At 41.2% G+C, this 23,630-nt stretch overlaps 1 protein-coding gene across 4 annotated transcripts in view; it reads right to left on the bottom strand.

Moving 5' to 3' along the window:
• Positions 1-23,630, bottom strand: part of NF1 (neurofibromin 1) — a 268,504-nt gene that overhangs the window by 125,500 nt on the left and 119,374 nt on the right. For 3 of the 4 annotated variants that reach the window (XM_075561360.1, XM_075561358.1, XM_075561361.1), the window contains exons 24-31: positions 23,233-23,316; positions 22,243-22,359; positions 21,461-21,642; positions 21,130-21,341; positions 18,542-18,703; positions 18,305-18,408; positions 8,721-8,856; positions 4,334-4,396 (exon numbers count right to left, since the gene is read on the bottom strand). In XM_075561360.1, the coding sequence (XP_075417475.1) occupies positions 4,334-4,396; positions 8,721-8,856; positions 18,305-18,408; positions 18,542-18,703; positions 21,130-21,341; positions 21,461-21,642; positions 22,243-22,359; positions 23,233-23,316 (1,060 nt within the window). The remainder of the gene's footprint in view (positions 1-4,333; positions 4,397-8,720; positions 8,857-18,304; positions 18,409-18,541; positions 18,704-21,129; positions 21,342-21,460; positions 21,643-22,242; positions 22,360-23,232; positions 23,317-23,630) is intronic. The other variant, XM_075561359.1, reaches the window with a different exon arrangement.

The raw sequence follows: 23,630 nt of genomic DNA, 5'->3' as shown, positions 1-23,630 counted from the left end.
ACTAGGTAATAATAAACCATTACACTTTGTCATCCGCTAAGTCAAAGTTGGATTTCTCTAGCAAAATGTTTAAAATACAACAACTAATTTTAGACTACTTTAGACTTCCACTGAGAGAAATAAAATCTACTTACACAAAATATTACTGCCAGTTCCTTTTCTTCAGCAGCATGCTTTAGAATATGAGAGCCTGTCTACGATTTAGATCATAGAGGGGGGAGGAGGTTCCTGGGGACCTAAAGAAAAATGGACCCCACCAGGAGAAGAGAGAACTCGCCATGTCTAATCTGTCAGGTAAAGTTGCCGCTTCAAGATGTGGCTGCCCATACTGAAAGGCAACGGGAACCCAGTATCTAAAAGTGAATTTATTCTCTTTATAAAACATTCCATTTTGAAGGTTAAATAACAGCTAGATCAGACCAGGGAAAACATAAAAATTCTCAGCTCCCATCTCTTCCCAGAAGTGCCCTTCTCTTAAATATATGAAATTTATTATTCTGGAATTTATATTTTTCATATATACCTCTCCACATTTAGTTTTTTATAAAAGAATATTTATGTAACACTGTAATCTCTACAACGGTTCTTGCTGGGTGTAGCTAACAGCTTGAAACAGCAGCAACTACAATAGCGGTTCCGCGTAATTGCACTCAGTAGTCCTGGATTCCAGGGTAAATCCACATCTCTTAAGTAATATTAGAGGGGGAAATGAGAAAACAGAATTGATGTGCAGAATCTCACATAACCCTACTTTGTCTTCAGAGTGCATCAATAATTAATGCTTTTGTCATGAATTTACAAGGCTCAGTGATGCCAGTTAACCCTGGGAAGAATAAAGATGATCTTATTTTATTCTATTCCGTATCCAGTGATTAAAGTATGATAAGGAATTTCTACCATCTGTTAGGGAATTACTAAGTCAGACTTTAGGGAACAATTTTTTTTAAGCCTGAGAATCCTTTGTAAGAGCTGGTAACACAATTGAGTTATAACGAGTATATTTTCTTTTTTATTGTTCCACTTTCCTTTATTAAGGAATATAAAGTACACATACTCTGTCCCCGGTTCACTTGGTGATAACGAGTATGTTTTCATCTCCACGGAAACAGATCAGGAAGCTTTTGTGTGGTAGTGCTTCAGGTGCTGAGTGCACAAAAACAGCCTTACACGTAAATGAGGGAAACCGGAAAGAAAAAGCTGAACACAGCAGCCTCAGAATGACTCCAAAACATAAACGTGGCTAAGTTCTATTTTATTGAAAACTACACTCTTTTAAATGGAACTGAACAGAAAATTCAAATGTTCTTACAGTTTAGTGTGTAACTTGAGGGGACTAAGTCCCCTTTAGAAGTCGATGTCAACATTGAGAAGGCTAACATATGCATGGCACAGAAAGCTCTTAGGTGCCCTGTTATGGAGTTCTTTCAGAATCGCCCTTTGTAATCTGAAGAAGAAACATGTCAGGACACCCACATGCTTTCTAAGCTTTTAAGATCTACTTGGCAGAGCAAGGGGAGGGGCCCCAAATTCACTGCCCCCAAGGTGATTCTGACTCAAGGTGACCCTGTAGGACAGAGTAGAACTGCCCCTGTGGATGTCTGAGACAGTAACTCTACCCGGGAGTTGAAAGCTTCATTCTCACGTGGGGCGAATGGTGGTTGCAAACTACTGACCTCGCAGATGGCAGCCTAACCAGAAGATCAAAATTGTTTTCTATTAATTTTAAATGGTTTCTTTGAAAAGAATTAGCATGCATCCATTTTCAACTCATTAAAATCCTGAAGTAACTTTTAAAAAGCTAAAAGCCATAACTTGGTTTACAAAGAACCTAGTTAACCATAAATCCCAAAGTCTGGCCAAGTCTGTTTTATACAAATCAGGAATGTAAGCACACGGAGGGCGCTTTTAAAATACCCTGCTAAAGCTAGGCACTACTTTCTCTAGGATGCAGAGAGGTTTAAAAGCACGACTCAAGTCTATACTTGATTTATAGCTAGCACTATTCAACCTCAAAATTGAATGGAAATATAAATGAACTCTCCCACAGGGGCACTATTGTGAAATGTATGAAAAGTGCTACACCTTCAAAAACAGCGCATGTCGAAACCCCAAAGGTCCACAACTCAAGGCACACACACCAACCACTTCATGTCCCACATAAATTAATATATAATCTCACTGACGGTAGGATCAGTCGTTTTTGGAGGTAAGATCTGATAAAACTAATAATTAGTATTACCAAAATTTTGCAGAACAAGTTTTGTGAAGGAATCAATTTGATGAAGCCGCTTTTTTCTTTCGCCCCAAAGGAATTCGTTTCTTAAAACATTGATTTTTCTTCCACCATGAATTATGAGCAATGCAATTTTACCTTATAAATGCTAGGCAAATGCAAGTAGTTAGTATAAATAATAAAAATTTAACTTGGATCCCAAATATATTCTGCATTAAGTGTCCAAGTTGAACCAGTTTATGTTCTAAAACCAGCCAACTCTTTTGACAAATCATGAGGTCATGGGAGTGCATGTTGTCCGTCATAAAGTGGGATTCAGCACTGGAGTCGTTACCAGGCTTGCTTAATTAGTGCACCGTCTCCCTGCAGTTCGGTTAGCAAGGACATTCCCTAAGTACGTGGAATGACACATGTTTGAATAGAACAGTATTATTTCTAATATGACTAAATCATCACATTCCAGAAGTCTGAATGTTCTCCACATGCTGTACTTCATCCGACTGTGTGATTCATATGACCAGAACCAAGGCAGCTCGCTTAAAAAACAATTTGGAAAAATTCAGTAGCTTCTGGTACACAAACAACCCTGCAAAATGACATGTTAAATTTGCAATAATTATACAATCTCCATACTTTCCAATGTGTTCTAAGATACCTCAAATCACCCATTAGATGTCCCTTATTTCCATTAGGGCCTCATAGTCACCTATGCTCAGAAATATACCCCAAAATTTAGTGTTACCAGAAACTTAAAAAAAAAAAAAATGACTCTCGTAGGGGGTAAAAAAGAGAACATTTTAAACAATTTTAGAGAAAATCTTAATAACTAAGCAGTGTTAAGAAGGCTAGAAAACATGCTCTAGGGAAACACAGAAAGCCTGAATTTTAAATTATGTAATACATATGGCATTAGTATAGCACTAAAGAAGAGTGTTAGAAATAGTAAATTAATTTCAAAAGTGATGGTGATATTATGCTAAACCCATATATGCTGAGAATTAGAAGGTTGAAGCATTAGAAAGAAATGCTTTTAGTAAACAGAAAGGCCACCCAATCCATTTGCTCTCAGCTGACCACATTTACTTAACTTGTGCCAGAAGAAAATCCTAATAATAGACATAATGAAAGGATATTTAAATTTATTTCTGAATTTTAAACAAATTTGTAATATGTAAAACTTAGACAAGGATGAAAGATGAAGCCAGACTCTATGCTCTAAATTAGACTTTTTAATAAAAAAAACTAAGTACCTGAATCATAAGAGTGCCCTTTACATCTTTCTGTAAAAATAATTTGAATCATATCAACAAATATAATAAACAGTCTAATCAGTCACACTGACAATGGCAAATTTAAAACGAATCCATGTAACATTTTGGACATATTTTATTCATTGGAAGAAAATAATTGACTATCATAACTTTCTTCCTTTTGAGTCAAACTCACAGAAGTAGCACATTCATACCATGTTTGCAGAATATGGTATTTATAAATATTAACTTACTGAGTTTTTTGTTTAGTTCAGAAGTACAATGGTTACAATTCCAATATTAAGTATTAATATTTTGTAAGGCAGAAGTGGTTTATCATTAAAATGTCTATATTCTAAATACAAATATCTACACTATGCCTGAGACTGCCTAGATAAAAATACAGAGGATAAAAAATAAAGCAACAATTTTTTATTAAGATTTGAAAAGTGACACTTTCCTTCTCTAGGAAAAAGAGCCACTCATATTACCTGCAAAGCAGCAGCAAGAATGAAGGGAGTCAGCATTACCTAAGGCCTTGAAATTAAGTTTCTTTTGCATTCATTTATAATTTTTAAAACAATAATAATAAAATTTAGACCAGGGATATTCAATGCAGCAAATGCCCCCAAATGCCTTTGGGATAAATCGAACCAAAGGAACACAGAGAATGTTTCAATGTAACTTAATTCCAGGGTTAATTGAAATGGAAGCTATTTTGTGCCAGAATTAGTAGAATGATTTTACAGTGAAGGTCAAATAGGCTGAAGTGAAGATGTTCTTAACAAACAGCAAAAGATTTTTGTTTTGCTTTGAAAGAAACAGCTAATAAAAAGTTCTCCAAACTTACTGATTTTTTGTTTTCCTTTTTTTCTTTTACTGTAGCTTTAGTCAGTAGGGAGTGGCAAGTTGCCTACAGGACAGAGATGAGCACAAACAAGTCACAGCACCAACTACAGACAGCAACAAAAACAATGTTGGCTTGTACATAAATTACATGATAAAATGTAACACAAATGGAATCAACAAAAAATTAGAACTCAACTAAATGTTGAGGGATGAATTTTAATCCTGGATTTAAATTTTTATTACGTTTTAAGCCAAAGCACTATTAAGTAATGGCAAGTTGAGACTCAATCATATCTACTATTTCTGGCTATAAATCACAGAAAGGACTCTCACCAAGCAGAGTTGAGGATATGGAATATTCATATTTTAGTAAATTCCTTTAATAGATTTTACACAAAATGCTTGTTATAAGTAGATCGCACACTAGAAGGACTTCTCTGTGTCTGTACAATTGTCTTTTGACATGTAAAATACTTCTCTGTGTATCCTTCAATTGACTTAAAATTCCTCTTTCAATATCTGGCATTTTGGATTACAATCCTACTGATCATAAAATTAAATGATTAAATGTAATAGAAATTTCACTCTAGAGTTATGAATCCACAGTTTTTCAGTCTCTTTCTCTTAAGAAAGATCACTCTTAGAATTTCACATCTTTTACTATTTTTAGGCTGCTTCCTGAAATGGTTCTAGGAAGAGGGCATGAAAAGCTTCGCAACATTTGGGGGAATGTTATCAGTTCAACTAGAGATAAGCATTTATTAATGGTAAAGTGAAGAGACTGCAGAGAAACTTATGGAATAAAACAGCACCTGCTTACATTTAAAAACCGATTATAATGACTAAAAAAGAAAAATGTCCCCACCAAAAAACAAAAACATTGGTTTTCACCTCGCAGAGCTGCTTCTAGGCTACAGAATTCTTAAAAAAAAAAAAAAAAGTAAGAAAATCCTGACTGAAATAGATCAGATAGAACAGTTGTTTTGAAATTTAAAGTGCTTTCAAACTCAAACTGTGATTGTCCTAATCCACTGATACAGGGCAATTCTAGGCATCCAACAATATAGCCCATAAAAATGTGGGCTAAAATCTTAAGTTAATTTGGCATCCATTCAGAAGTTATTGCGCCTCTAAATGCCAGACACTGCTCTAAGCATAGAGACAGAGCGGGCAGCCAAACTACACAGCCCTTGCTCCCATGGAGCTTAGGGTCTGACCTCAGACTCCACAGAGAAAGGACTGCTGCCTTAGTGCAGCTGAGTCAATCTTCAACTTTATAGGGCACAGAAGAGCTGTCCCAAGGGTTTTCTCTGCTGTCGGCTGTACAGGAGCAGACCGTCTGCCAGGCCTTTCTCCTGTACAGTTGCTGGAGGATTTAAACCTTCAGCCTTCCGGAGAGTGATTGAGCACTGCCAAAGTACTACACAAAAGCGTTAATAATCAAATATATCACAAAATGAACTCTTATACCCCCCCCCCCCATTTCTGGCAGGCAACCATTCTTTATGGCCTTAAGCAATGATTTCTGTTTGAAGGAGAAAATTTACTGGGGAAAGGAAGGTGTTTATTTAAAATCACAACACTGAGTTCTTCAATAGGATTTTCTTGCTATAACTTAAGAGGATGTACATTCTGGGAATCATCGTCCCTTTTTATAAGGAAAACTACCAGAAGGAGAAGTAGGGCATATGTATGAGTGATTGGTTGGAGGATACACCTGACACCTATTCACAACTAGTCATCCTATAGAACTTCAACCCAATTTCCATAAGCTAAAGCAGGCACCTAAAATAAAAAAGCAATCAGCCAAACAAACTGACTGCCACTGAGTCCATTCTGACTCACTGACACTACAGGGCCCGGCAGAACTGCCCCTGTGGGTTTTCCAGACAGTAACTCTTTACGGGAGTAGAAAGCCTCATCTTAAACTACTGATCTTGCAGTTCGTAGCCCAACTTGTAACCACTACACCACCAGGGCTCCTTACTCTAAAATCACAGAGCTATACTAAGTAAGATTAGCTAGCTAGATAGATAAAATGATAAAATAAGACAGCAGAGCTGATTGAAGCAGGACTTGGAAACGACTTCATGGCCAAACAAATAGGCTCAAGCAAAAAGAGCCAAAACTCAACGAAAATTTATTAGCTAGAAATACGCTCATTTTGCTTCCAGATTCTCCCCAATGGGTTCCAAAGCAGGAGCCATGTTTAAAAGAGAAACAAAAATAACAAAAACATTTTAAAACTCCCCACAATCTACTAATATCTAACCCTTCCAGCAGAACATAAGAGCACAAAGGTACCAACCACCACGCTACTGCAAAAGGTCAAGAGGGGACAAAAAGAAGCTCAAAGAGGGACAACGGTGACACAATGAAGGAATGTCTTTGAAACTTACTGACAAGAGTAAATCGTCCCCCTTAAATCCCTTTCTGGAAAAGGAAACCTTACTTCTAGACAGCGTACAGCTGCCCCATGCGTTCCCACAATGGTAAGCTTGCCTAATACTTCAACACAAGGCAGTGACACACATTCAAACTGTGTTTCAAGAGAACTCTTTTTTTGTTTGTTTGTTTTTTTAAGAGAAGAGTTTTATAAGAAATCCGAATCTGCAAGTTCAGGTCTGTCATTAAGATAATGCAAGATACTCTAATATGGGTGCTTTAAAATGCACAACAGTGCTTCCTGGGCCACTAATTATCTAGGGCCGGCTCAATGGCTCTGAGTTATTTTCACGGTTTCCTTTCCTTCTCAAATATAATAGTTGACAAGAATCTTGTCTGCTTGGGTGGCAGGTATGAGAAGGAAGTCCTTCATTAAACATTTACTAAGTCCTTTGTACGTTCTAAGCCTTGTTCCTTTCAGTGAAGTTATATGATTTTTTTTTAGAATCATGGACTCCAACTTAAATCCAGTTTGATGATGATACAGATCTTTCTTTTAGAATGACAACATGTGAAAATTTTTCTATCAAAATCTGCTAAAGCGTGAAATCAGGTAGTCAGCCCCCATTCACTTTTAATCAGCTGAAGTTAAAGCCACTACGGCCTGAGAAACCCATTTGTCCTCTAGAGGGCGGTCATTCCAGGGCAGCCAAGAAGGCTGGCCCCGGACTGCTTTGGATGTGGGCTATTTCTTACCCAGCAGCTTCCGAAACGCAGAACGACTCAAATTAGATTTAAAGAGAAAACGGAACGAGACTCAAAGTTAAGGTACTATTCACAGTATTAAGAGTTATAAAATAGTGCAGAGCTAATGAGCTGGGGGCCGAGGGGGTGGGAAGGCGGAATGTGTAGGACCGTTTCCATTGAGCTTTTTATTTATAGGAAAAAATGGTTATGGTAAATTAAGAGACTTAATGCTACAGCTCCTTTATCATCGATGAATATTGAGAAGTTGGTGTTTTGTTTCTTTCATAGCTACAGATACATTTTATAAATAGCAATGTGTGGGAGTAGAGGGGTTGGGGAGAATCACACAGAGCAGCCTGAAACCGCTTTTTGAAGGGGTGATTTCCCGGATGCTGCTAGTGTCTCTAGGCAACCAAAGCCCTGTGCTATAAACAAATGGCTGCATGACGGCAAAGAAAGAGGAAAGGGCACGCATTTTGGTAAATGAGTAAAATTCATCTTTGACATCTAACTCCAGACCCACTGACTTATCTTCTGAGGTCCCAATTTACACAAGCTAATGAGGATATACACTAACCTCTTTGGGAATGAATAAATCATTCCTCAAACAGCATATACAATTCAAAAGCACAGCGAAGACCACAAAGGGTTTCAGGCCTACACTCCGAACACAGAAGTGTTACTTGGGGTGCTAGGGTTAGGAAGTCTACTGATTTGGTCTGAATGATGATGCACTATCTCTTAGAAGCAGCATTCTACACAAAAGACACACAAGAGGTCTAGCTCAAAAAAATCTGACGCAAACTCATTTTAATATTTTAATGAGAAAACCAAAATTAGAGATAAAACATTCCATAGTGCAAAAAGCCAGTGTAAAAGAGCCTTTAATGTTGGCAAAGAAACAAAAACTTGCGTAGCATGTGTCACCGTCGCTTTAGCCATCATACGCAATAGACTGTGCATTTTAAATTTTGCTCTCAATGCAAAGAAATGAATAGTTTTTTTGTTTGTTTTGTTTTTGGGGAAATTAATACTTTTAAAGTATTCCCTCGAAGTACAGTGACGTGTCTCATAAGCAATATTTATGTGGCGGTGGTGTTTTCCCAAAGCCAACTATAATTCTAATGTACTACTAAGGTAAATGGATGACTTTAGTCAACCACCTAGTAACAGTAGATAAAGCCCTGTCCGGTTAGGTACCCTTTCCTCCGAATTGCGCTTTGGATGAGCAGTGTCACTTCAGACCGCAAGCATACCTGGTACAGACAGTGGCACACACTTCGAAGCTGAGGCGGGAACTCCGAGGAGGAACTGATGATGGCGTGGAAGAACTTTTCAGTCATCTGAAGGAGATTCCGCTGGTTTTCTTCAAGAATTTCTGACTGTTCTAATCTATCGAAAAACCCAAAAAACAAAACGTAAAATCAAACAGTTAAAAAAAACAAAAAAACACTCTTTAACAGACATTCAATTAAATAAAGGACACTATTGGGTTAGAAAACTACAATTTAAAAAAATTAAGTTTTAGATAACTAGGAATTTTTTTCCCCCACAAAATTAGTCTTAGGGGTTATTTTAAATTTTATTGAGTATGATAATAATTGGCTATATTTTAAGTTCTTAGCCATTGAAAATATTATCTCCAGGGTAAGCTTTAAAGCTCTGGGATGGGGATGAGGGACAGATAAAACCAGAACCTGATAAGTGGTAATAACTGCTGAAGCTGCGTACTGATGGGTCTATTAGGGTTCATTATATTATATTAATCTATTAAGGCTATTATTCTTAAAGGCATTTAATTAAAAAATTCATACAGAATAATGTATTTCTTCAACACTCTACTGACCAAGTGGTATCATCCCACTTTTCTTCTTGGTCAACCAAGGTTTCCATTGTACCTTGCAGGACACTAACCCACCCACCATTACTCAAATGAAAATTGTTTTTACTTTAATAGTCTATGAATCCCTTGAATTTCTCTTTCCTCGAGTTTCACGACCCCATATTGCTTACCTAGTCCTACTCTTTCTGTATCCACTTTTCTGTATTAGCTTCCTCTTCCTAAAGTTGGGGGGCAGACCCTCCCGTGGAAGGACTCCTGGTGGCCCATGGCTAAGCATCCGGCTGCTCAACTAAAGGCCGGCACTTCCAGCCCACCAGCTGCTCCAGGGGAGAAAGGCCTGTCAAGCTGCTTCCAGACGCCGATGGCCTTGGAAGGTTGATGAAGTAATTCCACTCGCTACTCTCGGGTCCCTGTGAGCCAGAATCGACTGACTACACACCACCCCCATCACCACCACCTTCGCTCACTGGCCTTTTTCCTAGACGTTTTGGGCAAGTTATTGCAATTCTTCTGGTTTCAAGTCAATTCAATCCAACTCTGTTCAAATGACTCAAATCTTTTGCCCTACCCATTCGGTCTACATTTTCCTTTCAATTGTAGATTATTACAAACATAAAAAATAGGTGCCCACCACTAAGACTGAATATTAATATGTTACCATACAGCTTCTTTATTTTTTGTTTTTAGAAACGCTAAAGCTACAGCTAAAGACCAACAGCAATAACAATCCTGCAACGCAGGGGAATTCTTCCACTCTCCATCTCGTGGGTGTGTGTCCTTACACAAATATTACATACATTCTTTTTGACACACGCATCAATAAATGATGTGCTTTAAATATTTTCATCAATTTAGATTTTTCATGTGTTATTTTCTGAGAATTATCCAGGCTGTACATAAAAATCCAGTTCATTTGAAATACTACATATTAGTCCACTATATACCATACCACGGTTTATCTGTTTTCCTATGAACAAAATTAGGCTGTTTTTCTTTTTTTCACTACTATGTACACTATTAAAATGAGAATTTTGTGCATATGCTTGAGTTTCTCTGGGGCAGTTATCTTCAAGTAGAATTGCTGAGTCAGTCTATGTAAATTCAGTTTGTATTAGATATCGCCATATGGCTCTACACGCAGGCATATGTCTTCTCTACTCCCGACTGAGAGGGCTCGTTGTGTGTGTCAATCTGGCGGGGCGAGTGAGCCCTGGTGCTCTGGGCTAGGTGCTGGGCGGTTGATGTCAATGTTGGCAGTTAACCCACCGCATGCTCCGGGGAGAAAGATGCAGCTGGCTGCTCCTGGAAAGCCTGCGGGTCTCAGAAACTGCACACAGGTCACTGTGAGGCGCAATCAGCTCGACAGGAGTGGGGCTGGGGTTTGTTTTTTAGTGGGTTGGAGTGCTCTGGCCAACTGCTGGACTAGTGCTACTGGTACAGTGTAATCTGATGTAATGTAATCAACTAATCAGTACAAAATGGAATTTCTTACTGTGTATTCTGCCTTCAGATGCAACAGATATTTTGACAGATCTCAGTTTTCCTTTCTCTCCACTCTTCCCATGGCCTGCCAGATCTACAGCTACTGGGAGGAAAACCTGCTATCAGACCACAGAATTTGGACTGGCTAGCCCACTACAATCTTGTGAATGAGCTTTAGGGCTTCAATGGTTTAGTACTTGGCTCCCAACTAAAAGGTAGGCAATTGGAAGCCAAGAGTCACTCCACAGGAGGAAGCTAGGCAGTCTGTTTTCCTAAACAGCCTTGGAAACCATATGGGCAGTTCTACTCCATCCAATAAGAGTTGCTAGAAGTACTAATTGCCTCAACACCAGGTTTATTTGTGTTTTACAATCCTTTGCATTAGCAGGAGCCTCCACTGTTACCTGAACTATCAATTTTAAACTTGCCAGCTCCCACAATCCTATGATCCAATTCTAATTCTCTCTCTCTCTTACACACACACACACACACACACACACACACACACACACACACACACAACCTTTATTTCCATAATTATACTAAAGTTAAACACGCTTTCATGCATTGTGTGGCCTTTTAGGTTTTCCTTATTATGAACTGTCTTTTATAGACTGTCTAATATTTCTAAAGACTAGATGTTCCACTAGTACCTAAAATCCAGAATACTCCAATTGGTTGGTTTTCCCCTCCTTTGGTGATTTACCTTGCGTTTCCAAGTTGTCAATGGCACCACACAGTTACATCACTCAGACTTGCTTCTGATGGTGCCCTGGCTTGCTCTACTCCACAACTTCCCACATCCCAGTATAGCTGCTCGTTCGTATCACTATTATCTCTAAGTCTGGATGTCATGATTAGAAGTGAGAAGCTAGAGCAGACTCACCTCAAGCCCATGTTAAGGAAGAACTGTGTCCTACAGATTTTCAGTGACCAGTTTTGTTGTTTGTTTTTTAAGTGTATCACCCGGTCTTTCTTCCAAGGCACTTCTGGGAAGAATCAAACAGCTAACCTTCAGCTTAGCAGCTGGACACTTAACTGATTATACCACCCAGGGAATGTAAACACGGGAATAGCCCTCTCTTATTTTCCCTTTGGCAAGTGGTTGCACATGGGAAAGTGATGGGAAGATACCAAACTGACGTTTAAAATCCAAGGTTCACGTCAAAACAAGCAGCCGAATCCTGCACTCGTTTCCCTGGAACACTTCACTCGCGCTACCAGGGGCGCCTTCAGTACTTTTGAGCCCTCCTCCTTAGTGTCCTACGCGCGCACTAGAACCAAAAATAAATATAAAACCAGAACTCTCATTAGGCTACACGTGTATTACTGGATCAAAAGACTGGTAATAGATAAAAACAGGTGTTTAGTGTGATGGCTTGATATAAATCTACGCAGGACGTAACTGGGTTTGTGTTTCCTATGGCTGCAGGGGTCAGTTTCCTTCAGTGCCTCTTTGTTTTTGTCTCCCCTGTCTTGAGTTTTCCTATAAATAATGTCTTACAGTTCTCTACGTTTTAATCTATTGTTAATATCTGTACTATAATCTTATGATTAAGCCTCTAGGGATTTCTGTTTTCAAATTGAACCTAGTCCTTGGGCTATGACTTTCAGAAGCATTTCTAAGCCCTCCCACCCCCTTTGAATAAGGAAAAAAATCTTAAGAGGGGGCTCGCATTGGCTATGTGTCCTTCCTGCGTGGTGAAACAAATGGTTGACAAACTTCCTTAGAAGACTAGAGGTTTGAGTCTACCCAAAGATGCCTCAGGAAAGTCGGGCAACAATTTACTTGCAAAAAGTCAGTCCTGGAGAACCCTACGGAGGACAGCTCTCCTTTGATGTGCATGGAGGCGCAGAAGCAAGAGTTCACACTCAAAGGCCGCGGGGTCGGTTAGGGCGGTTTGCCTTGAGAGCCTGTTACAAGAGTGGAACACTACAGGTATATTCCTGAGGGATTATTTCTAAATAATTACTTTGCTTGTGTATTCTCTTATCTACACAGTAGGACCCCAATAGTAGGAACTAGAGGCTGACACTCACAAAGCGTGAGTTCCCCTGAAACTGCGCCTCTGAGAATTTTAACTCTCAGCTAGGCTGCATATCCTCTGCAGCAATTTGTGAGTGGCTGTGCAAGTGTCCTTACAAGTGACTAGCTGCAGCGCGTCCTGCTGCCAGAAAACTGTGACTCTGCATTCACCCAGCTCCAATTTCTGAAGCAGCTGTTTTATTGCATAGCTAGATTTAGGGGAGGGTTGTCCCTCCCATATCTGCAAAGGAGGTTGGGAAGAAATCAGGCACCCCATTAGACACCTATGGGAAGACCCCAAACTGAGCATGCACAGACACAAGTCCCATAGGTCCACATAAAACCATTATCTTGGACATGCTCAAACTAGGCCCAGGCTCATGACATCACCCAGAGTGGTTAAACTCAGCCAATAGGGTCAACCAATACCTTCAACCACGCCACCCCAGCCAAAGATTTGAAATATCCTGCCTGTGGGAAGGACTTGCTCTCTTTTACCCTGTTCCTGGTTAATGGCAGGTGGACGGTGAGGGTCTCCCTCCCCTGCACAGGCGCATATGTGGGGCCCACTTATGTGGGTCCCCAGTCCTACTTGGGACCCCCAGACTCTGGGCCCACATGCTCTTAGTCTCTGGGCCTACATGTTCTTAGCTACTAGTGTTCTTGGACTTCTGGCCTCCTGGGAATCCCTCCCCCGGCCCCTACGCTTGCAAGTGTGGGTACTCTTGTCCAAGTGGTTTGTCACACCCAGTTGTGAACCCCAGTATGGCTTCTGGATGGCTTGGCACGCTTTCCAGAAATAGCTCGTACCCTTTGGAGACGGTAACATCTGGAATTTTTCCTGTCCATCATAAAAACTCACTTGGATTACAAAATATGCGTTGGCATGAATTCTCTCAGCATGAGAAGCAGCAAAGTGAAATTCCTTGATGGTAATTAAATACAACCCCAAATGAACCCAAGCCCATTGCCATTTGAGTAAATTCCAACTCATAGCAACCCTACATAGGGTTTCCAAGGCCATAAATCTTACAGGAACAGTCTCATCTTTCTTCCATGGAACACGTGGTAGATATGAACCACCGACCTTGTGGTTAGCAGTCCAATGCATCCCTGGCAGTGCCACCAGATCTCAATAAACCAAATGATGGTTTTAAAATAATGAATACCTTGAAGTTTTAAATGGCAAAGATTTAGTAATTTTAACAAAATGGCTAATTTCGTGCTGGTATTCCAATTAAAACATTGCAATTAATACTTGAGCAAAGGCAAAGCCACAAACACCAGTTGATGTAGAGTTGCTACGTAATCAGTTAGGAACAGTAACCATCAAGAAGCTCTGAACGTAAAAGCACGTGTAAGACAGTTGGGTAAAATCCACTTATCCAACACATCATTTTGAGCAATGAGCCAGATATGCCGAACACACAAGAAGATATATGAAGATGCGCGGAGTTCCACAGACTACTGCGGGTGGAGGGGGTGGAATTCTTGCAACAAAGGATCACAAACAAATGTCAAAATGATGGCCGTGTATTCAAAGCCCCTGCAGAGTAGAATAAAGATGGTTTCTTTGCGCAGGTGCAAAGTGTATCTCTGGGGGTGTTCTGGTGAGAAGTAGGAAAAGCTCCTGAGAGAGCAGTCTTTAAACGGCATCTTGCAATTACCTATGTCACCCCTGAGTCTCTTTTCCTGTTCCTGAGTCACACCTCGGGAGCCTTGGTGATGATGTGGGCTAAGTGTCAGGCTGCTAAATCAGAAGAACGGTTCATCATGCTCAGGAGAAAGACACGACTGTCTGCTTCCACAGAGATGACCACCTCTGAACTGCATCCTCCAGAGCAGCTATGAGTGAGAATGCACTCGATGGCTGTGGGATTTTGTTTTTTGTTTGCTTTGGGGGTTTTTTTGGTGGTGGTGGGGGGGGGGTTAAGTCACTCCTCACTACAGGAAGAGTGCATGAAAAAAATAGTTAAGCATGCTCAGGTGAGCGCTGTTCTCTCTGACCTATAGTATGTCTGTCTGCAGACAAGATGCAATCTGGTCTTACTACCTGTGAGGTAAAGACTACCGGTCTCTGTACAAGACATCTAGACAGATTAGGAACAGGGTGAGAACTCAGGGGAGGGATTGGCAAGCCTTTGTCCACAGAATCTACAGCCACCTTTTCTAATCAATCGCATCAGAAATACAAGCGGTATCTCCTTCTGGCAGTTGTTCCCTTCCCACTGTCCTCTTTGGTTTTGAACTCGGGCGGGGCGAGGAAGAGGGGCGTTAATTTTGGTTATCTCCAATCCCAATGAATCTTATATGCCAGGAACTTTAAAAAAAACCTGACAAGTGCCTATTTCACTGGAGTTATAGCAAGAAGTACATATGTTGGATGACTGCACCCAATGCCAACTACTACGCGGTCACCTGCCACTCTCCAGAAGAATTTATTTCACAGGACGGCATTGAATCTGCAGCTCCAGGAGAGGGACATATCTGACCAGAGCACACGGGTGCTGATGAAGGGGGAGGAGGAGGAGAGAGTGGAGCACATCCTGGCCCACCAGGCCGTGAGGATAATGTTCCCAATTAGAGCAGCCAGTCCACAGAGAGGATAACATGGCCTGCTCCACTAGGAGACATGACACCCCCCTCACTGACCCATAGCCCTACAGGGGACAACAGAGAAACAGTGTGGGAACTGTGTCCGATCTGATCCCGCCACACTGAGGCAAAACTCTAAGGGGGTGCAACAGAACCGCAAGGGAATAGAGCAGCAAGGTCTCCAGGGAATGCCGAAGGTGGACTTTGGGGCCAGGGCATGGTGCCCCAACAGACTGGACTGGAAAATATTCCTAAAGGCCAACAAACAATCCTTGAACTAACTACAAGCTTTTCTTTCTAGTTGTGTTTTGTTTTTGTCATTGGTTTGTTGTTGTTTCGCTGTATATTGTTGCTTGGTTTTGCTCTGTCTTTTTTTGTGTGCATGTTATTATCTCTGCAGGTCTGTCTAAATAAGATAGGCTGGATGAACAATCTGGAGAAGAAAACAACAGGACCGACACTTCTGAGGGGACATAGGAAAGGGGGAGGTGGAGGGAAAGATAGTGGGGTTAACAAACCCAGGGACGAGGGAACAACAAGTGATCCAAATCAGTGGTGTGGAGGGTGTGGGAGGCCTGGTAAGGCATGATCAAGAGGAATGTAACCAAGAGGAATTGCTAAAACCTTGGTGGGGACAGAACATGATAGTGGGACAGGAGGAAAGTCAAAGGAATAAGAGAAAAAAGCTGGGAGCAAAGGGCATTTATAGAGGTCTAGATAAAGACATGTACATATGTAAATATATTTATATGTGAGGATGGGGAAATAGATCTATGTGAATATATTTATAGGTTTAGTATTAAGGTAGCAGAAGGACATTGGGTCTCCACTCAAGTACTTGTTCAATGCAAGAATACTTTCTTCTATTAAATTGGCATTCTATGGTGCTCACCTTCCCGACACAATCACTGAACACAAAGCAGGTAAATAAGCAAATGTGGTGCAGAAAGCTGCCGGTGTCCAGCTATCAAAAGAGATAGCGTCTGGGGTCTTAAAGGCTTGAAGGTAAATAAGCAGCCATCTAGCTGAGAAGCAACAAAGCCCACATGGAAGAAGCACACCAGCCTGTGTGATCCGAGGTGCCAAAGGGATCAGTTATCAAGCAAAAAAGAACAAAAAAAAATCTTATCATTGTGTGCTCACCCCCATGACACGATCGCTGAAGACAAATGGGTGCATACGCAAATGTGGTGAAGAAAGCTGATGGTGCCCAGCTATCAAAAGATATAGTGTCTGGGGTCTTAAAGACTTGATGGTAAACAAGCGGCCATCTAGCTCAGAAGCAACAAAGCCCACATGGAAGAAGCACACCAGCCGGTGCCATCACGAGGTGTTAAAGGAATCAGGTATCAGGCATCATCAAAACAAAAAATCTTACCATAGTGAATGAGTGGGGGAGTGCAGAGTGGAGACCCAAAGCCCATTGGACATCCCCTTACAGAAGGGTCTCAGGGAGGAGATGAGCCAGTCAGGGTGTGAGGCAGCAACGATGAAAACTACAACTTTCCTCTAGTTCCTAAATGCTTCATCCTCCCCCCGCCTGGCCCCCCACCCACTATCATGATCCCAATTCTACCTTGCAAGTCTGGCTAGACCAGAGGATGTACACTGGTGCAGATAGGAACTGGAAACACAGGGAATCCAGGAAAGGTGATACCTTCAGGACCAGTGGTGTGAGTGGCAATACTGGGAGCGTAGAGGGAGGGTGGATTGGAAAGGGGAAACCGATTACAAGGATCTGCATGTGACCTCCTCCCTGGGGGACAGACAGACGAAGGGTGGGTGAAGGGAGACGTCGGACAGGGCAAGATATAACAAGATAATAATTTATAAATTATCAAAGGTTCATGAGGGAGTGGGGAGGGAGGGAAAAAATGAGGAGCTGATGCCAGAGGCTTGGGTGGAGAGCAAATGTTTTGAGAATAATGATGGCAATGAATGTACAAATGTGCTCGACACAATTGATGTATGTATGGGCTGTGATAAGACTTGTATGAGCCCCTAATTTTAAAAAAAAAAAGGTACATATGAAAACGCCCTGTGAGAAGGAACAGTGAATTCTAGCCAGACAGCAAGGTCACGAACTCTGTACTTTATCTCTCAGTCAATGTAGACCCACTGATGATGCTAAGAAAGCAAGTGACCCAAGAATTCGAGAATTAAGTCCTATTGCAAATCACCTGAAAATGGCCGATTGAACGTTGAAATAACAATTAGGAAATTGGCTAAGTATCACAGCGTCCAACTAAGGAGCCCCGGTGGTAAAGCACTAGACCATTTATTACAGGGTCAGCAGATTGAAACCCAGCAGCCACTCCACTGGAGAAAAGTAAGGCGATCTGCCCCCAGAAAGATTTACAGACACCGAAACGCTACCAAAGGTTTCTATGCGTGAGAACTGATTCCACGGAAATGGGTGGGTACAGTCAGCTATGAAATCTTACAAAGTAGTTAAAAAGAGTGTGATTGATTCCTTATATACTGACTTAACAAGATCTAAGACAGAGTTAAGTAACAGAAAATCAAGATGTAAACTCATGCATACAGTATGTTACCATTTACATTCAGCACATATACATTACAATAATTTTCTATAAATGAAAATACATTGAAAAAGGGCATCCAATGTATGCATGGATTGTGAAGAGTTGTAGGAGCCCCCAATAAAATTATTTTAAAAGAAAATGGGCATCCAGACAAAGCCAGTGATGATGCTTATGTCTCTGGAGGGACTAGAGGTGGTGGTCTAAGAGACCTTTAATGTTATCTGTAGTGTGTGTGACTTTTATAATTAAAAACTAATTTCCAAGTCAAGGGGAGAAATTATGAAGGCCTTGCTTCCAACAACAGTAATACAAAGATAATGAGCAGCTGTGTATGAGAAGATGACAAACCTGGTGGGATCCACTTCAAAGCTAACATGCTGCCAATCTGAGGATGTGATCACAATTCTCAGTAAGGGATCCAGGAGTTTTTGTAGGTAGGTAGCACCATATACCTAAAGAGATGCACAGGCAGGAGCTTATTTGATCTGTTCCATCCATCTTGGGGAAGTAAGGCGCACAGCTCTGTATACAATCATTGTTTGGCATGTTTGTACCAAAAAAAAAAAATTATGAACAGATACGAACCTTGAAACAGAATGTCATTATTTTACTGGCCAAGCTGTTGCCTCGGAAAAGAGTCTGCATGGAATCTGCCAATTCAACTTCCTTCGAAAACATGTTCCAGAGCAACTGGTAGAGTAAGTGCCGAGAGTCAAACAGAGTAACCAGAACGCGAGCTAATTCATCCTGAGAAGAAAACAAAATTGCCTAAATGGAACCAGTTTCCCTTTTTCTCAAGCATACAAATCAACATACCATATTATTATGTTAAAGATGTTTTAGGGTACCTAAAAATGGTTGTTTCTTTCTTATATAGTCTATAAGAAAAACAACTAACTGACATTAGATATACACCATACCTAACTGTTCTGAGGCTACCAATGTCATGAGAGAGAACACTCAGGAAGTCGGGAGGGATTGACAGTGGCAGTCTAAGAGGCCTTTGATGCTACCTGCAGTGTGTGTGAGCCCAGGGACTGCCTGTCTTGGAGTCTACTCAGATAGCGCAAAAGAGAATGAAGAAACCAATCCATAGGACTAAGAGATGACACAAACCCTGGCTCCGTCTAACCCGAGACTGGAAGAACTACATGGTGCCTGGCCACCGGGACTGACTGTTCTAATCAGGGGCACCACATAAGGTCCTAGACAGAATTAAAGAAAATTGTACAACCAAACTCAAATTACTCAAAATGGCCAGACCTATGAGGCCAACAGAGACGACAGGAACTCCCAAGACTACTGCTCAGAGAGACTCTGAACTTGGCACTGATGCCACTCCTGGAAGTCACCATTCAGCCACATAAGGTTGGCTTATAATGTAATGGGGGAGGGGTAGTTTAAAAATAAGTTAAATAAATAAAAATACAATAAAGAGTATTGTGATTAGTGGATCCCTTAAATAATTCACTACGTAAGACCAAACAGCCAACATTCCTCCAAAAGCAAAGATGAGATGGCAAAGTAGGGAAGAGAGACTAGCATCATTAAAAAAAAAAAAAAAGAGCCTATTGCGGAAAAATTGTAATGACTACCATAGAAAAATATGTCTACAAATTGTTAAACTTAATTTGCTGTGTAAATGTTCATCTAAAATACAATTAAGATCTTAAAAATAAAACAGAATTGTCATCTTGTCTTTTATTCTCCGTTATATCTAACTAACAGATCTGGTCTCAAAGTAAAGTATAATATATGTCATTAAAAAGAAAGGAAGCTGTAAGGAAACAAAGCTTCTGAGAAATAGAAACATTTTAATTCTACTTGCAGGTAGGTACTAAAAAAGATCATTTAAAATATCAGTTTTCAAATCAGTTGAACAGGTTTAGCTGAATGTTAGGCATCAAGAGGATTTTATAACTTTCAACTCCCTCGCTTTAAGCAGGGACAGCCCCACCCCCGCCCTTCATTAAGTAATGATGCTCTGAGTCCCTGCCCCGGGCCAGGCTCTCCTCCAGGAGCTGGAGCAGTGCACAGGACAGACAAGGTCCCCGCTCCGTGGGGCTCACAGTCTGGCAGAAGGAAAAGAAAGAAAAGGAAAAACAAGAATTCAGATAAAGAAGATCGGTTCACATAGTGAATAAATGCTGCCAAGGAATGGTCACAAGGCAAGATGACCGAAGGAAGGGGGCTAATTCTGAATGGATGGCCAGGAAAGGTCTTCTTGAAAGAGAGGCATCCGAAGTGAAAATTGCATGACAAAACGGTGGCCACTTAAAAGAACAGGAAGAAAAATGCCAGTCTGCAACAGCAACAGCAGCAGCAGCAGCAAGACTCTTCGAAGGTGGAAACACGTCTACTGTGTTCAAGGAACAGAGCACGAGACAATGGCAGCAAAGAGGCAAGGCCCAGATCAAACGTGTCTGAGTTTTACTAAAAGCATAAGGAAAAAGAATTTGAAGGGTGTGATGGCGTCTCGGATCCTATTCATCAAGCTAACCAGCAATCAACCCCCACAGTTTCTAAGCAAAAGCGATCTACAGCACTGAGCAGCTGCTTTACATAATTTACTACACTGCCTTCCTTCTTAGTACACCACAAACTAAATTAAGAATGGTGTGGCTTTAAGAAAATTTTCATTAAATTAAAAGAAAGGTCAAAGCCGTATTATATCTCCCAACATTCCAACTGCTAATATAATGTTTCCATTTTAAAAAGTATGTACAATGTGCTATAGGAAAAAAGGCCAGTGGAGTGGAGGCAGCAAACAGGCACGTGTCTTAGATTTAGTTCGCTGAGATTTACTCTCACTACTTCAACGAATGTATGAAGGGGCTGGACCAGATCATTGGTTTCTACACTCAACCTTACCTAAAAGGCCTCTAGGTGATCTGACCAGTGGTTTCCCATTTTGTTTTTGATTGGGTGTGTACATGGAATGTATTGACGGGGCAGGATGAGGCAAAAGGCCAGGGAAAATAAGGAGCTTCAACCACTTACTTCCCCAGTCCTTCTAAGGTTCTGAGAACTACCCAACTAAATATTTGCAGTTTCTTCTTGCTCTAAAATGTCACCAATGCATTTCATAAACATACATTAAATAAATGCTTGTTCGAAGTGTTTGCTACCTGTCCGGTAGGAAACTCTTCTCCCCATTTACTCAATGAACTTACCCACTGAGAACAAGGGACCACGTTGGCCAGGGCCATAGCTATAGGGAGCTCTCCTTGATCCCCCATCATTGTGACCAATTCCACCAGTCTCTCAAAGCGATCAGCTAGCACTGTTTCTGCCAGGGTATCAAATTCTGTGCCTTGTTGGAGGATTTTTGTCAAAACTTCCATGAATGTAGCTCTTGTCTGAAGATCTTTGTGATAACCTAAGCCTGACAGAAACAAACAGGGGTAAATTTATGAAGGTGGCTTCACTGAGGTAGTTTTTCCTTGTATCACATGCCAATTTTCAAGGCTTCACATCGGAGAATGCAGCTTCAAACGTTCTCACCTATGGAGTGCATGAGGCCACTGTCCACGTTAGCGTTGAGTAAATTTGACATGGCAAGCACCGTGCAGTGGCGCAGTGATGCGAGCCTCCGAGACATGCCACGTTTTCTGCCACCTGTCTGGGCATTTTCATCTTCTACTTCACTACAGTCGTTCAAAAGGTTCATAAATAATGTGAAGTACCTGAGAACAAAAAGACTCACCTTTACATAGGAAAAGCCACCCCAACCAGAAAGCTAATAGGACATTCTGGGGAAATTGCTAATGCATCACGTGAGTAGACCCGAGTCTCTGCTTCCCTCTAGCAGTGATAATCGACCAGCGTGGCTCATCAAAATGCGCGTGTGAGACAGGACTGTATCCTAACTGATCCAAATCAGGTCCCATGACAGACACGTCAAGCAGATGTACTGCTTCCTGGTGTGTGGCTTTTAGCGCTCCCCACATAAAATGAAAGGTTCCATGTAATTTTAAATGCCTACATGGGGAAACGGGTTATTACTGCTAGTAAAAATACATTAAAAATTACCGACTTTTTCAGGTTACTTCCTTTTAAAACTTGTAAAGCAGGGTCTCTTTTGCTACCCCCGCATCGTCACGGAGAGTGTTTCTCTGCACGTGTGGTCTATGCAGGAGCCGTCAGCCAGGGATGGGAATATACCCAAACCATTCTGCTCCTTTGCTCAGCACAACCACGTGCCACTGGGACTACATGTGCTTTCTTCTCGCAAGTGTAGGGCTTTATTTGCTTTGTGCTTTGTGCTCTTGGTGACTGAAATTTACTTAAGAAATAACTGGGATTTGGCCTCCATCAATTCCACACCATCTCCTTCCTCGGGCTGCAGAGGAAGACCAGCCAGGAGCGAAACCACGGCTTCCATGCTTGCCTGATCCAAATCTCTGAGGAGGGGAGAAAAAACAGTTAGAAGACCATCACTCTTCAGGTTCTCCTCGTCTACTTTCCCCTCAAATAATCCTCTTGTGAATACACACAAACTTTCAGCACTACCTAGTCACTAAATGAGTTAGGACAGCCTGCATGGTCTGGGTTATTATGCTAATCTTACAATGCGAAGATGTTTCTAATTAGGGGAAGGCAGTAGTAACCTTCGATGAAGTAATCGTGGCAAAATGACTACCCTGAGCCAAAACTAGATGGGATTAAACCAGGCCTGGCCCAAGTAACACATACGAATGGTCACTAGGAAATTCTCCGTGCTCAACCATGTTGTCTGCAGTAAGTACTTATCATAGTGCAAACGTAAGGAGCTACATTTTAGGGAGTTCCTCCAATAACACTCTCAATCATCTACTTTTACAGCCATCACACCATCTAAGGCTTTGCAGATGGTTTTACAGAGCCCCGGTGGCACAGTGCTTATCATTCACTGGCATCCACAAGCTGCTGCACAAGAGAAAGATGTGTCCACCGCTTCCATAAAGCAGCTGGCACTGTGTGGGGCAGTTCCATTTTGTCCTACATGGTCAGAGTGAGTTAAAATGAACAAAAGCAATCAGTTTTTATTTTCTTAAGGCCTTACATGTTTCTCAATAGTAAGTGACTACCGCTTCTGTATAGATAATGCTCACCTTCCAGCCACAGTACTCACTCACATTTGTTCTTTTAGAGTGACAATGAAAAAAGGTTTGCTGGTATCTGAAAATAAACCTTATTCATAAGTTTTATGAACTGTCACACTCAATAGGAGCAGTAGTACTTCTATCTAGAGCAAACCTGCTAGCACTTAGTAAAAGGAGATTCTGTTCCTCTACCTTGTAAGACATTTTACATCATCATCGGCTGCTTGGTTTGAAGTTCCCATGACCCAGTCTGTGAGATATTCCACCATCTTATTCCTATAGAACGGAAGAGAAAGGAAAAGCAGCAAACAGCTTTTTCCCTTGAAGTCACACAGGCACAGAGGTTATTTTTTTAATAGTGAAAATATTTGCCAACTAATCTGCGTGACAGGAAAACATAATGCTAGCTCACAACAACAGCCAGAAGGGCACAGACGGGAGTCACGTGGACACTCTCCCGCCCCTCTCCCGAATGGCCCAGAGTGCTGGTATCAGTGAGGCAAACAAGAGCAAGCCCCGGGCCCTCAGATACCCAAGCACCTACTGTTTCCCCACACTTCTGGTAGCAAAATAAGTTACGAAACCCTGCT

The sequence above is a fragment of the Tenrec ecaudatus genome, chromosome 10, assembly GCF_050624435.1.
Source record: "Tenrec ecaudatus isolate mTenEca1 chromosome 10, mTenEca1.hap1, whole genome shotgun sequence".
NCBI classification, from domain to species: Eukaryota; Metazoa; Chordata; class Mammalia; order Afrosoricida; family Tenrecidae; genus Tenrec; species Tenrec ecaudatus.
The sequence above is the reverse complement of the archived record's forward strand: the minus strand, read 5'-3'. Positions and strand labels throughout refer to the sequence as shown.